The sequence below is a fragment of the Macaca nemestrina genome, chromosome 4 (assembly GCF_043159975.1).
Source record: "Macaca nemestrina isolate mMacNem1 chromosome 4, mMacNem.hap1, whole genome shotgun sequence".
Lineage (NCBI taxonomy): Eukaryota > Metazoa > Chordata > Mammalia > Primates > Cercopithecidae > Macaca > Macaca nemestrina.
The window spans coordinates 37,234,499-37,250,149 of record NC_092128.1 but is presented as its reverse complement, the minus strand read 5'-3'; the positions used below and the strand labels follow the sequence as shown (position 1 = coordinate 37,250,149).

General features: G+C 34.7%; 1 protein-coding gene across 1 annotated transcript; it reads right to left on the bottom strand.

Annotated features, from left to right (window-relative positions):
• Window positions 1–15,111: 15,111 nt before the first annotated feature.
• Window positions 15,112–15,423, bottom strand: LOC112425392 (large ribosomal subunit protein eL39). Its single transcript, XM_071094077.1, has one exon. It carries the CDS (start codon window positions 15,373–15,375, stop codon window positions 15,220–15,222), a length of 156 nt encoding a protein of 51 aa, XP_070950178.1. The 5' UTR covers window positions 15,376–15,423; the 3' UTR covers window positions 15,112–15,219.
• Between the last annotated feature and the right edge of the window lie 228 nt (window positions 15,424–15,651).

The following is a 15,651-nucleotide window of genomic DNA, read 5'->3' as shown; positions in this document are numbered from 1 at the left end:
TTTCCCCCTAGACTGCCCTGGCACTGAAGAACTTTTTGCCTTCTTATTTCCAATGACATCAGCCTCCAATTCACTAGATCTGCCTACTGCTCCTCACATGGGTGTCCCATCATCATGGATTGCTCTCCCATGGAGGTTTTAAACTGAAATTCCAATTGCATTTTAAATTAAATTTTCTAAACCAATGCCCTGTCAATGCCTCTACCACGCTTAAGACTAAATTCATCATCTTGTCATCCAAATTTATTTTTTCCATATTTCTGGTTACCATGCCATCACTGGCCTGCTAAATGGTGTTTAAAACCTCCAAGTCATCTCTCTTGCAAATCCAAATGCTCTGTTGACAAAAGCATCTTCTTTTTGCCATTGCATCCTCTCTTCTATTTAAACTATTGTCTCCATTCACACCCTCTTCACCATACTTCATACTCTTATTATCTACTTTCTAGATGATAATAATAGTATTTAATTTAACTCCTCAGTTTCCTCTTCACACTCCAACATGTCTTTCACATTGATTCCAGATTAGTGTTCTCAATGCTCCATTCCGATTATGGTACTTTACTCACTAAAAATCATTCCTGACTCCCTTTAAGACTAAATAAAATGTAAATCTTCTGGTTTATTGCACAAGGCTTTTAACAAATTGATCCTAAACTGTTTTTACCAGCATGATTTCCAACAATGTTTATAAATCAGCCCTCCCTTCAAACAATTTGTTCTACTCAAATGCTTTTTTGAGTCTGTCCTTTTCAGCTACTCAACGTTTCCATTGTTCTTCTACCTTCAAACACTAAATTAAACACCACCGTGCCTTGCAGTCTGCTCTGATCTCCCCTCTCCTGAGTCAAAAAGTAAATTTCTTCTTCTCCAAACTTGCACATCACTTTCTCTCATGTTACAGTTACCGCTCCTTTATATTTTTATGGGAATGTATAAGTTTGGTTGATTTTTTCATAACACAACATACCTAATGTAATGACACCTTACTTTATACATCCTTGTATTAGCCATATAGTCATTGATTTAAAATATTTATTGAGCACAGGTGATGGGGATACAGTAATGAACAAGATGGGCTTCTCCTTACTTTCTCACACTTACGGTATTGATAAAATAGCATGGAACACTATTGACAAGCAAATAACTAACACATAGTTTATTAATTGAAATTAGGATAAATACTAACAATATATAAAGTACGCAGTACTGTATGGAGACATAGAGGGCAGATATATAAGATAATATTGTTTTATTACCCAAAATACCCTTTCAAAATAGAAGTGTATTCACTCTGGCTTAACAGTACTTGCTTATTTAATAGAAACTATTTTCCTTTATTTATAGCGTGGTCTGGCTGTTGTGAGTAAAGACAATGATATCTGAGGTACAGAATAGGAAACTAAATTTCCAGTCCTCAGCAACCAAAGCTGACTGGTTTTGCTGCCAAACTAAGGAAGAAGTATTGTTTTGCTTTTTTCTTCCCTGTTGTTTTACTCTAGAGCAGCTATTTTTTGCTTTTACCAGTTGCACGGAGCCATCAATTGAGGCCAGTAATCTCCAACAAAATAAAAGGAACAAAACCATTAAGAGGCAAGTGATTCATCACTAAGCCTGATGCCAGCTGTAAGGGAAAAAGCCCTTTCTGACTTGAAACTAGCAGGCACAATAGCACCTTATTCCCAGAGGAGCTCTGAGTTGAAATTTCTGAATGGACTTACCACCAGTCTCAGCTGGCAGCTTACTACGTATGCACAGGCATGTAAAGTCTTCAAATATACTTTTTCTCCCTAGAATGGACACTGTTCCTAGTCTTTCCATGTTTATTTAAAAACAAGGTTAGACTCTCATTTTTCTTTGCTCCCACTGAATTAATGCTTCCTACTGCCAGAGTATAAAATTACCTCCTACTCTTAAACAAGAGCTTTCTTTTTCTCACACACAAGGTACTATATATATTTTGGCACCTTTGATTGTCAGCAGAGGAACACTGAAAATAACAAATTGCAGGCAGTTAATGATCATGTAAATGGAAGGAAGACAGCCACCACCACAGCCACTTGCATAATGTGGCATGTGGATGAAAGAAGAACCCCTAGGACAGAAGGCAACGGTCCAGGTGGAGACTGCCCCCCTGGAAATGAAATTGCCTAACAGAATTACCCAGACAAACGTTACTAAGGAGAACTAGTTATCCTATGGCCTTGAATTGAAAGGAAAATTCAGTGAACTCATAAAAGCCATTGTTGCTGTGTCCTATAATTAAATGTTGTTTACACATCCTTAAGGACTACGAAAGACGGATAGGGCATATGGGAAATTTTCCATAGTGAGCCATAAATGTTGCCCCTGAAACAAGGGGTTTAGTTTATAAAGGGGTGCGGGGGGGGATGGAAATATAAAATATGCCTTGCTGTGTATTTTTCCCTTTTTCCTGGGAAAAATAAATAATTTTGTGGCAAGTATATTGGAGACATTGTTTATGAACAGTTCCTCTTCACATAAAGGTTACCTCTGTAAAGCTGCCAAGGTCGGCGCCCTGGCGGGTTATCTGCCAAGTAAGTGCCAGTTGTGGAATCTACACCGTGGCAGGCATGGAGGCAGCCTTCGCTCTCCCACCCTCCTTCTGAATCATCGTTCTTTGCTTCTTTGTACCAGAGTTGTCACTTTTCCCACTCTGTGCCCTTCCTTCTCATTGGTGGGATCTCTTTTCTTACATATGAGCTGAATGTTCCGTTGTTTGCCAGGAAGACAGACTTGCTGAATGCTGATTTCATGGAAGTCACACAAGAGAGGCAAACAGTACTTTTCCAAGTAATCTGCATAAAAAGTAACCTTACAAGGCATAAAGTGCTCAACTTGGCCCGTGATGCATTTATGAATTTTTAAAAGGGATGATTGTTACATATATGTGTGTGCATTTGTGTGTGTCTGTATATATTTGATACATATATGTATGTACAATACAATGTACTATATACACACAAAAGCATATATACATGGATTTTTCCCTTAATATATACACATTTACATATATATGTATATGTTTTTGTTTCCATTTTTTGTTGGGCATTTTAAATGGTTCTCTTTTCTTATCCAATGACTTTTTTCTCTTTTTAAAAGCACCACAAGAAAAGTACAACTGCAAACTAGCTGTTCAATTTCTTTAATCTCTTCTCTAGTGTATTCAGACCACCTAATATCCACTCTCTAGGGTCTGATATGATGGAAAAATGTATTTGAATTCTTGTATTTTGACATATAAAGCAAAAAGGGATTATTCAGAAGAAGCCTGTGTTTGTTCAAAGATATTTTCCTAGTATACAAGCTATCCTCGTAGTCATTTCAATTTTGCATTACTTTCTGCAGTAAAATTTTTAGCATATGTCATATTTAACTACAACCCTTGTGGCATTCATTGAAATAACTTTTATGTTGATGCTTTATAGGAATTAAAGAGAGGTTAAGTAATTACTTGTAGTAAGCTGTGCCTTTTTTTACTCTAAACAGCTCCCTCAAGTGAACTGTCACTCACCTGTACATCTATCATTAAGGTGTATGTGCCATGATAAACCCATAGGGCAAGCACCACTTAATGGTAATGACTTGTTTTTTTAGGCAGTAAGAAAGATTTCACAGTTATATTTTGAATAATACAATGCTCGTAAGTACAATTCTTCAAAGTCCTAGAAAGCACAGAGATTGTTCATAATGAAAAGCATCCCTTTTTATGCCTTAATATCAATTAATCTTCTATTTTGTGCAAACACACAAACTTGTCTAATTTTTCACTAATGTTGCACATCTTACTGAATAAATAAAATAAAGCCACCAAAATTTGTTTTATTTAGTAGATTGTATGCTTGCATACTTTTGACACTTACGAAAAAACAAAATCACAGAGGCAGCTACCATCACAAAAGAGAGAAGCATATTTGTTGAAAAATTCAGTAACCAGCTGATAATAAGTTGTGAAATGTGATCAGGACAACCACTGAGAAATGAAATATCTATATTTGTAATGTGGTTACACTATAGACTGTTTTATATGTGATTATCCATTTTTTTCCTACTGCTTTCATTAATAAAACCAGTAGCAGTAATCAAAATTAAATCTGATAGGAAGTCAGATAACTCAGAATTTGTAATGGGAAATAAAGATTCCGTTTGAATTCATCTGTTCAGCTCAGCTCAGATCTACAAACAACTTAGAGCTGTTTGGCACTCTGTTCTCAATTTTGGCAGAGATTTGAAAGATTGAATGGAGATGAATTCTTAATGGCTTCCTAACATTTAGGTGGGGGCTTTTTCCAGAAAGAGATTGAGACACAATAATTGCAAGAACAGAATGAGGGAATTGGGTACTTTGGGGCTTCTCCCTGTCAGGATGGAGACATAGGAAGTCAGCTCTTGGCAGACATGAATCTGAATTAGACTTAGATGAAAGCAAAAGCATTGCCAATAGAAATTCTTCTTTCTTTCTTGGATTTCAGTTTTTATTGTAGATACAGAAGAGTACATGTGCGTATTTGTTACATGAGAATATTGCATGATGCTGAGGTTTGGAGTACGGATCCTGTCACCCTGGTAGTGAACACAGTACCCGATAGGTCGTTTTATAATCCACCTCCCTCCTCTACCTGCTAGTAGTTCACAGTGCCTGTTGTTTCCTTATTTATGTCCATGTGTGCTCAATGCCTAGCGCCCATTTACAAGTGAGAACAATGGTAATTGGTCTTCTGTGCCTGCAATAATTTATTTAGGATTATGACCTCCAGCTCCATGCATGTTGCCACAAAAGACATGATTTTTTTTTATGGCTGCATAGTAGTCCATGGTATATTTGTACCACATTTCTTTATCCAATCAACAGTTGATGGGCACCTGGGTTGATTCCTTGTCTTTGCTGTTGTGAATAGTGCTGTGATTAACATATAAGTGCATATGTCTTTTTGGTAGAGTAATTTATTTTCTTTTTCTTCTTTTTTTTTTTTTTTTTTGAGACGGAGTCTCTCTCTGTCGCCCAGGCTGGAGTGCAGTGGCGCGATCTCGGCTCACTGCAAGCTCCGCCTCCCGGGTTCACGCCATTCTCCTGCCTCAGCCTCCCGAGTAGCTGGGACTACAGGCGCCCACAACCGCGCCCGGCTAATTTTTTGTATTTTTAGTAGAGACGGGATTTCACCGTGGTCTCGATCTCCTGACCTTGTGATCCGCCCGCCTCGGCCTCCCAAAGCACTGGGATTACAGGCGTGAGCCACCGCGCCCGGCAGAGTAATTTATTTTCTTTTGTGTATATACCCAGTAATGGGATTGATGGATTAAATGATAGCTGTGTTTTAAGTTCTTTGAAAAATTGCCAGAATACTTTCCACAATGGCTGAGCTAATTTCCATTGTAACCAGCAGCATATAAGCATTCCCTTATCTTTGCAGCCTTGCCAGCATCTGTTGTTTTTTGACTTTTTAGTAATAGCTATTCTGATTATTATGAGTTGGTATCTCATCATAGTTTTGATTTGCATTTCTCTGATGATTAGTGATTCTGAGCTTTTTTTCATGTTTGTTCACCACTTGAATCTCTTATTTTGAGAAGTGTCTGTTCATATCCTTTACCCATTTTTTTAAATGAGATTATTTGGTTTTTGCTGATTGATTTGTTTAAGTTCCCTATAGATTCTTGATACCAGGTCTTTGTTGGGTGAATGGTTTGTGAGTATCTTCTCCCATTCTGTAGGCTGGCTGTTTGCTCTGTTGATAGTTTCTTTTGCTGTGCATAAGACCTTTAGTTTAATTAGGTTCCACTTGTCTATTTTTGGTTTTGTTGCCATTGCTTTTGGAGACTTAGACAAAAATTCCTTGCCAAGGCTGATGTCAAAAAGAGTATTTTCTAGGGTTTCTTCTAGAATTTTTACAGTTTGAGGTCTTACACTTAAATCTTTAATCTATTTTGAGTTAATTTATATATATGTATATATATGTGTATATATTTTGAATAATACAATGCTCATAAGTACAATTCTTCAAAATCCTAGAAAGCACAGAGATTGTGCTTTCATATATATGGAAAGGTAGGGGTCCAGCTTCTTTTTTCTGTGTATGGCTAGGCAGTTTTTCTAGCACAATTTATTGAATAGAGAGTCTTTTCCTCATTGCTTGTTTTTGACAACCTTGTCAAAGATCAGATGGTTGTAGGTATGCAGCTTTATTTCTGAGTTTTCTATTATGTTCCATTGGTCTACGTGTCTGCTTTTGTACCAGTACCAAGCTGTTTTGATTACTGTGGCTTTATAGTATAGTTTGAAGTTGGGTGGTGTGATGCCTCTGGCTTTGTTCTTTTTGCTTAAGATTGCTTTACGTATTCAGGCTCTTTTTTGGTTCCATATTAATTTTAAAATAGTTTTTTTTCTAATTCTGTGAGAACAACATTCGTAGCTTGCTAGAAATAGCATTGAATCTGTACATGATACCGTTTTAATGATACTGATTTTTCCTATCCATGAGCATGGAATGTTTTCTCATTTTTGTGCCACCTCTGATTTCTTTCAGCAGTTGTTTTGTGGCTCTCCTTGTAGAGATCTTTCATCTCCTTAGTTAGCTGTATTCCTAGGTATTTCATTTTTGTTGTGGGTATTGTAAGTGGGATTGTGTTCTTGATTTCATTGTCAGCCTGGACGTTATTGATGTATAGAAATGCTACTGATTTTTGCACGTTAATTTTGTATCTTGAAACTTTACTAAAATAGTTTATAAATTTTAAGAGCCATTTCTTTTGAACGAAGGGCATTTTTGGGGGGAGCATCTCCTGAGACTGCTTTACATATTTAATGATATGTTTTCCTGAATCTTCTTAGGCTAAGATATAATTTTTTCTTTCTGATCAATTTCAAGTGGAAATCACATTGACATTTTATGGTATTTAGTCCTATGCTGTAAATCTTCAGGTGGTAACATTTTTTAATTTTAAAGAGGTAAAATATCATGTGCTAGATGAAACATCCCCTGCCCAGTTTGTATATTTTGGAAAGTTATTTTAAAATAAGAATCAGTACCATTCATAAATTCTATGATGAGAATATCTTTCCTTGTGTAACCACATTTTCCCTTAAATCAGTTTAGTTCTATTCGCCTCTAAGTCTCTATGCCAGTGCATTCTCTGGTTGCTTCTTCTAAATCCAGCTGCAGCTCTCTTTATCTGTGCTGTCCAATATGGAAATCACTAGCAACAGGAGGCTATTGAGCACCTCAAATGTGACTAGTCTGAGTTGACTTGTGATATGCATATAAAACACACTAAATTTGAAAATGCAATATAGAAAAATAATGAAAACAACTCAATAAGATTTTTAAATTGATTACACATTGAAATGATAATATTTTAAATAAGTTGTGTTAAACTAAATATACTTTTAGAATAAACTTTGCCTGTCTATTTTTTAAAATGTAGCTACTAGAAAATTTGAAATTATACACGGATAGCTCATGTAATGTATCTATTAGACAGTGCTACCCTGTATAGCTAGGAGTCAATGTAGTTGCAAATACATGTTGTATGTTTTATGCAGTCCACAGAGGTTCTTTCACCTGGGAGAAAGAATGAGGATCATATTAGGCAGACTTGCTTGACCTCCAAAATATGGCGCTAATGTCAATAGTAGATGCCCAGAGATGGTGAGTAATTAGCTCTTGTTCACGCAGTCTGTGACAAAAGAAGGTATATCTGACTCCAAAGTAGTTGCTTTTAATCATGTAACTACACTGCCTTTCAGTGCATGAATTATGTACAGCAAAGCCAGATGGCACATGGATTCTAAATTTGCAAAACATTTCATCTGCCTAGTAAAAAGTGTGAACAAGAAGAGAAGGACATGATTAGTCACCCTTTAATATAAAAACGTTGAACTGCACGAGAGGTGCCCTTTTTCTCAAACATAGAACAAGAACCTTGACAAAAATATGTAGCTCAAATAAACATTGAATTTTAACAGAATAATAAGTCTATGAACCCAAAGAATATAGTGCAGTTTAAAAGCATGAAACTACAGATAAGTTACTGATTTAAAAATTTGTCTTTTCTTTCTATTATCAAAAACTTTGAAAAGTATTTCCATCTGTACACTTCTAAAATATTTATGTTTATCCACAAATACTATTGTGTAAATTTCATACAGTTTTGTCTTCAAATGTGCCTTTTATGTCTGCCTTTTTTGTCTTTGAGAATTTCTACTAAAGTTGACATAGACTACATTGTTTTTTTTCTTTCAGCCATGGAGTCCATCTGTTGTCGTGTATAAAGTCAGGGGCAATTAACAGAAAGCACTAGGATGAAACTTTATTGGAAGTAGGAGGGACTGTTTTGATTATTCCCTGAATATTTTGCTCTTTTGAACAAATATACATGGCTTAATATAAATTAGCAGCCGGTCAGTGTATGACACAATAAAATCATAACATATTCCACCCACAAATGAACAGATTGCATTTTAGGTAGTGAAAAAGGCACTCAGACTTACTAATTAACTTTTTAATGTCAGAAAAAAAATTAGCATCTTTTGTAAAGACTGCACTAAATGTGCTTTTAAAGTAAATAAAATTAAAATTGATTTATATATTCTAATACAGATACTTATTTTTCTATATTGAAGAGAAATTTCCTTCTGGAGTCTAAATTGTTTTCAATGGTTTTGTGTATGTTGTCTTCATTCTCCATCTGTTCAATCCTCTGCCACTAAATTATACTGCCTTTAATATATAGGCCATTTTATACATATATATTATATATATTAATTCTTATACTCTATAAGAATCAATACATGAGCAACCATAAAAATGCTTCCTAGGAATGTATGACTGAGTGCATACATGAATAAATGATTGAAACATGACATAAACGATAAGGAGTCCATTTTTGCATTTGCTTGGAGATTATTCCATGTCAAGTCACAAAAGCTATACAGTATTACATTATGTGAATCAAAGCTACTATTTATAGAATCCATTCTTTATTGTTAGGTATTATGGTGGTTTCTAAACTTTGGCATTACAAACCATTCTGCAATGTGTAATTTGTGAATATAACTTCTCATTTATAAAAGCAAACGTACATAATAAATATCCACATGCGGAATAACTTGCCAAAGTGTAGACGTGTTTCTAAGTGTGTGAACTATCGATTTTTTCTCCCATCATCAAGGTATAAGAGTGGCTATTTTCCAGTTGCCTAACACACTGAATGTGTTTTCTAACTTCATCTTTGCCAATCAGTTAGATTAAACAATGATACCTCCGTGTCGTCTTACTTTGTATTTTTTGTACTGAGTAAAGTCGATAACCTTTTTATGTTTAAAAGTCATTTGTATTTCCTATTCTGTTATCTGGCTGGTCATATGTTCATTCTGTCAAGTCTCTGGTCGTATTGATGAAGGTAGCATTTTGTTGTGGCATGGAAAATAAGTGGGTAGAGACCTTTTATCTGTGATGCGAATTGCAAATATTGTTTTTCATTTTGTCATTTGTCTTTTTACTTTGCCAATGGTCTTTTTTACATGGAAAAAATTCTATGCTTTCCTTTTGTACCTTGTTTTGTGTTGTATTTAGAAAGACTATCCTCAGTCTGAAATTATGTTTACAATTTTCTCCTAAGGTTTTTAGAGTATGCTAATGGTTTTATTTTTTTTAATATTTAGTTATCTTGAAATTTACCCTGATGTAAGGTATGGATTCAAGCCTTCTTGTTCTGTTTTTGTTTGTTGTTTTTCAGATGAGTATCCAGTTGTCACAACACCATTTGAACAATAGTTCATCTTTTTAATCTACCATTTAAGATGACATATTTATCACACAAGTTCCCATTTGGGTTCTTCATTGTATGGTTCCTAGTTCAACCTTGCCTCTAATTCTTGCAAAAAATTAAGATCAAAGGAATGTCATGAAAACGGTTTGTATAGTGTATTTCAGTTGCTGCAGACAAAGGATTTAGAACAGGAATGTCATTCACCATTTTTGGAGGTTGGCAGATGAGGGGTCCACTCTGTTTCTACCCCTGTTTTGACTCTAATGCTTTGCCAGTGCCCTCACCACTTTCAGGATTTAAGGGGTTTGATGCTGCTTAATTTTCCAAAAATCCCTGGTATCTGTAATTTTCATTTTTTATTTTCTTTGTTGCTTTTGAATGGTTTATAGGCAAATAAAAAGAGAAATACCTGAACTTACCTGGCCATCTTTAAAAGTATATTTAACTTTCTATGTCTTTATGTGTATCTTCCATAGACAACATATAACCCAACAGTTTCTCTTAACCTTGTGTGGAGATGAAGGGGAGGTTAGTCAACTTATATTTATTGAGAATACTGATACTGATACATTTAACCTTAATTTGTTTCCTGTCTTCTTGCCTTCTAGTGCCATTTTTTATTGCGTTTTTTCCTTCTCTACAGACTTGGATGTTATGTACTCTGTTTTTATTATTAATGGATATTCTTTAAAAATACCATGCATATTTAGTTTAATAAGACTGAAGTTAATCAGTGCCTATCTTCTTTTTAACACACACTTAATACATATGATTTGACTTCTATAGCACTGTTCCTATGTAATGTAACATTTGTTTCCAGTAACATGTTATATATATATATTATATATAAAAATATAAACATGTTATATATATATTATATATATTACATATAAAAATTGTCTACCAATCCCGCAAGTTAGAAATTATCATGGTTTATCACTTGATGCTAACCAACATGTTCCTTATTTCTTAACTTTTAGTTTCTATTTGGATCTTAAATTTTCTTTAGTTTGTGATCAATTTATTTTGTCTTCTATCTGTAATATTTCATCATAAGAACGTATACTTACAATAAACTGCTTTTGTTTGTTGGAATTGCTCAGTCTTGAGAGTGAATTTGCTGAGTAAACAATTCCTGATTGTAGTTATTTTCTCTAAGTTCTATTAAGATAACACATTAACATATTCTGGCTTTTATTTTTGCTTTTGAAACACCTTCAGTGAATCCAGCAGACAGTACATTATAGGTAATGTGTCTTTCCTCTCTGGTTGTTTCTATGACCTTCTCTTTATCTTTGGAGTTTTGCTGTTTGCTAAACATGCCTAGACTTGGATTTATTTTTATTTATCCTTATAGGATTTGGGATGCTTTCTGAATCTGACAATCTTAATTCTTGGGATTCTCAGCCACTCTTAAAATATTATTTCTTCCCATGTTTGCATTTCTATTCTTCCGAAACTCTGAGTAGATATGTGCAACTTTTTCTCATTATAGCCTCCGTGTGTTCTAATACGTCTTCTATTTTCCTTCTGTTTGTGACTCTTTGCTAAATCTAAATAAATTTATTTAAATCTATCCTTCAGTTTCAGGGATTTTTTCTGAATATCCTGGTTTGTTCTTCAGATTTGTTTTGTTATTTTAAATCTTATTACTTGTTTATGTTGTGGCTTCATATTTCGAACTTTCCATTCATAAATTATTTTTTAATTCATTTCTGATCATGAGACTATCTGAGTCATTGGGGTCTAAATTTGCTAGGTTTCTTCTACCGACTCTTGTTCATAGTAGCTTATGTCCTCTTGTGTTTTGAAATGATAAATTGTTAGACCATTTTTCCTCCTGGCCTGCATCTAAGAAAATTGAGTTGGACTATAGATGAGGATGTATTATTTCAATAAAAAGTCTTGTCAGCCTATGTTTCTCATAAGCTATCTTTCATACATTTCTATCCCTTAACTCTCCATGTTAGTTACTCAGTAATTTCCTTACATCTATTTCCCAGTTTACTAATTCTTTTTTCAGCTATTTAATCTGCTCTCCAACTACTCACTGAGGTTTTTTATATTATATATTATGTTTATAGAAAATATTTATATTATATTATCTTTTTGAGAAAGGGTCTTACTCTATTGCCCTGGCTAAATTGTGGTGGCATGATCATAGCTCACTACAACCTTGAACTCATGACTCACAGGATCCTTCTACTTCAGCCTCCTGAGTAACTAGGACCACAAGCATGTGCCACCATGTCAAGCTAGTTTCTTGTATTTTAAAAATTTTTTTGTACAGATGGAGTCTCAGTATGTCATCCACACTGGTCTTAAACTCCTGCCTTGAAGCGATCCTCCTGCCTCAGCCTTCCAAAGTGCTGAGATTACAAGCACAAATCACTGGACCTGGACTTCTTTATTTTAAATTAAATAACTTATTTTTCATTTATAGAAATTCATTGATTATGTTTCAAGTACTCCTATTTTCACAGTCTACATTTTTTCACACTGCCCGTTTTCTTTCTATTGTTTTAAAAATTCCTTTATTGCATTTTAAGCAAAATATTAGTACATATTTATTTTATATATAAATGCACACACTGGAATTCTTGAAATGTTGCTGTCTCTTTCGATGAGGCAAATTTTACTCTGCAGTTATTTAAGAAATCATGGGATATAATAAACAATAATTGAAGAATTACTTCTAATATTACTATATTGCTTCTACCATTTAAAGTTTTGACAGGAGTTATAGCAGACAACTGAATTACTTGATAATAATACCTCATTCTTTCATCAGCTAGATAATATCCAAAATCTTTCACCTATATTTTTTGGGCAGTTTCTAATTGTAGGACAGTGTGATATTTAACCTTTCATTGATCAGGCTGGATGTTGTGAGGTATATTGCTATCATGCTTTAATACGGCTTTACCATTGTTCCAGTGTCTCCGATATTACTTTTTATGTCAGTATACACTGCGGCAGATTCTAATTGCATTCCCTAATTATCTTTATAGATATTAGGAATGAGGTATTTAGCTTCATGCATGGCACTACAAAGTAATGCAAATATAAAGAAATTATCTTCCGCAACTGATTAATAGTTATTCCTCCTTTTACCTGAAGTTTTAAAAGTTATGTCTACCTGGTCTGAGATACTTGGAACATTTTTGTATAGTGAAATCTGGACAGTTTCTTCAATAGGCCTGTTTTATTTTCTAGATGCTGGAGGCTTTTGAGTTATTTTTTTATTGCCTGTTATAGCTTCTCTTTTACTACTGAGGCTTGTTGAATGGACTCCATTAAATTTTTATTGGTGTCCTTGATAATTTAATATTGGACTGTATTACAGCTACCTCTTTTTTGATGACAGCTATTTTAAATTAGTGCCACCATCTTCATCTCTAATTCTCATGAATTCTGTCAGCAAATGATAATCTACTTTATAGTCCTCAATATTATTTTTGGTAAATAAGAACATTTCTACTCTGTAAGAGCATGTGATATTGGAGCCCCTGGTTCTATTAATTCTAAACTTCCACTGGATCTATGCTATAAACGTGCATTGTCCAATAATGTAATCATTAGTCACATGTAGTTATTTAAATTCAAGTTTAACCAGAATAAATTAAATTAAAAATTTAGTTTCTCAGGTATGCTAGCCACATTTTAAGGGCTCCAGAGCCATGTGTAGCTGCTGACTACCATATGGGACGATGCAGGTATAGAGTGTTTTCATCACCGCAGAGAGTTTTATTGAGTAGATAAGACCCATTCAACTCAAGGACCTCAACTGTAACTCTCACAGTGGAAGCAAAATATTTGTGAATAATACTTCAAAGAGCTTAATCTGTCAGATCATCATGCCCAGGTTCTCTTCTATTTATACATATGACCTAGTCAATTTTATTAGTTGTATAAGTAGGAAACTCACAGTGCAATATAAAATTTATATCTTGTTCCATTTATTGCTATTGTAATAAAATCAGACTTCACAGTGAATTCTAGTGAATCAGGTGTGATCATACAAAGTACTAGCAGTTGTCTTTTTTAAAGCAGTGCTGATCCAATGAGGAGTTTGAAATATATCAGCCTTACAATACATTCCTAAATGAAATCATATCTTAATTATTATACCTTTGTAGTCATTCAAAATAATACTTTTTAAAGTGGTATTGAAAGATTCTATTAATGTGGAATAATCTCCAGAAATTTTTTGTTTAATACTGCTACATTATCCAATATCATCTTGTTAATAACTTTATCTCTAGAAATATTTATATGTTAAAAATTAAAACTGAATAATCTTTCCAAAGCCAATGTGTGACTGCATTTCACAATCTTTTATAAAGAAGAAAGTGATGCCTAATTTGTCTGCTTGGTAACACCAATTTCTTTTACTCATTGCTGTATGACCTGAACTATTTGTTCAGTAAACCTCACTCCCACATTAATTCTGTGGCAGAAATCCTGATGTAATACTGTTTTTTGTTTTTGTTATTTTTGTTTTGTTTTTTTTTTTTTTGCAGACATTGTAATATCATAGTCTGACTTTTAGGATGTTTCAGCATCCACCAAGTTTAAAATATGAGATGACATGTTTTGCACGTATATTGTGTTGGTACATTTTCCTTTAGTCATTCCTAATTGTATTGCCCCAACAATGCCCATTCCAAGAAGTATCTACTATAAAGGGGTTACAGAAGCTCCATTGTTTGCTAGGACATCAGGTTCATTAACACCATCTACTGCAAACAAAAATGACAAAGGAACTGTGTATCTTAGAACTAGTCAGCTGGAAAGAGATGTTTTGACTGAACCATCTATTATTCACTTGTAGCCATTTCTTTTTTTTTTTTTGAGACGGAGTCTCACTCTGTCACCCAGGCTGGAGTGGTGTGATCTCGGCTCACCGAAAGCTCCACCTCCAGGGTTCACGCCATTCTCCTGCCTCAGCCTCCCGAGTAACTGGGACTACAGGTGCCCGCTACCACGCCCCGCTAATTTTTGTATTTTTAGTAGAGACCGGGTTTCACCGTGTTAGCCAGGATGGTCTCGATCTCCTGACCTCGTGATCCGCCTGCCTTGGCCTCCCAAAGTGCTGGGATTACAGGCGTGAGCCACAGCGCCCGGCCAAGTATGATTCTTAAGTCTTTTGAATTATTCTAGTATTTCTGGTTCTTGTGGCAAAAAAATCCTCTATTTTTGATAATTCTCTTTTATAGTTGTTTTTTTCTATTGTGTGTATTTTTTTTTTTGAAATGAAAGGCCTCACATATTTATTACTGAACCCAGCCAACCAACGCATTCATAATAGATTCAGAGAGGAAAATACGTCAAACTCTCCAGAGAGTGGTGACATTTTCAGTTTGATACGGTAATGTGATCGTGACCTTCAGACAGCACAAATATATGTGCCATCTCATGTGCAATTCCTTATAGACCCAGCTTGGTTCTTCTCCAGTGTCTCCTTTTGGAGTTGTACCTTATTTTATTTCCAGTTTTCATCCGAATCCACTGGGGAATGGGACGATTTTGCTTTTGTTTCTTGGCCAGGAATCGCTTAATCCTGAAAGTCTTGTGAGAAGACATGGCGAGAAGTGGAGGCAAGAACACACCACGATGGCAGAGAAAGGAAAAGAGGGGCTATTGTGTGTATTTTTTAATTGGGGGTATAACTTGAGTGCACGGGTATGTGTGTGCATGCATATGTGTAAGAGAAAAAGTGTATATCCTATGGAACTTGAATTGTGAAAATGTCCAAACACCCGGGTATTAATAAATCATGTACCAGTTTTTTCATTAATTTTATTTATTTCTAATATTCTACTGGGGCTACTCTTGCTGTTCCTTCAGTTGCTCAGTAAA

Excerpts from the sequence above, each read along its gene's own strand:
- LOC112425392 (XM_071094077.1), bottom strand. The coding sequence starts at position 15,375 with ATGTCTTCTCACAAGACTTTCAGGATTAAGCGATTCCTGGCCAAGAAA.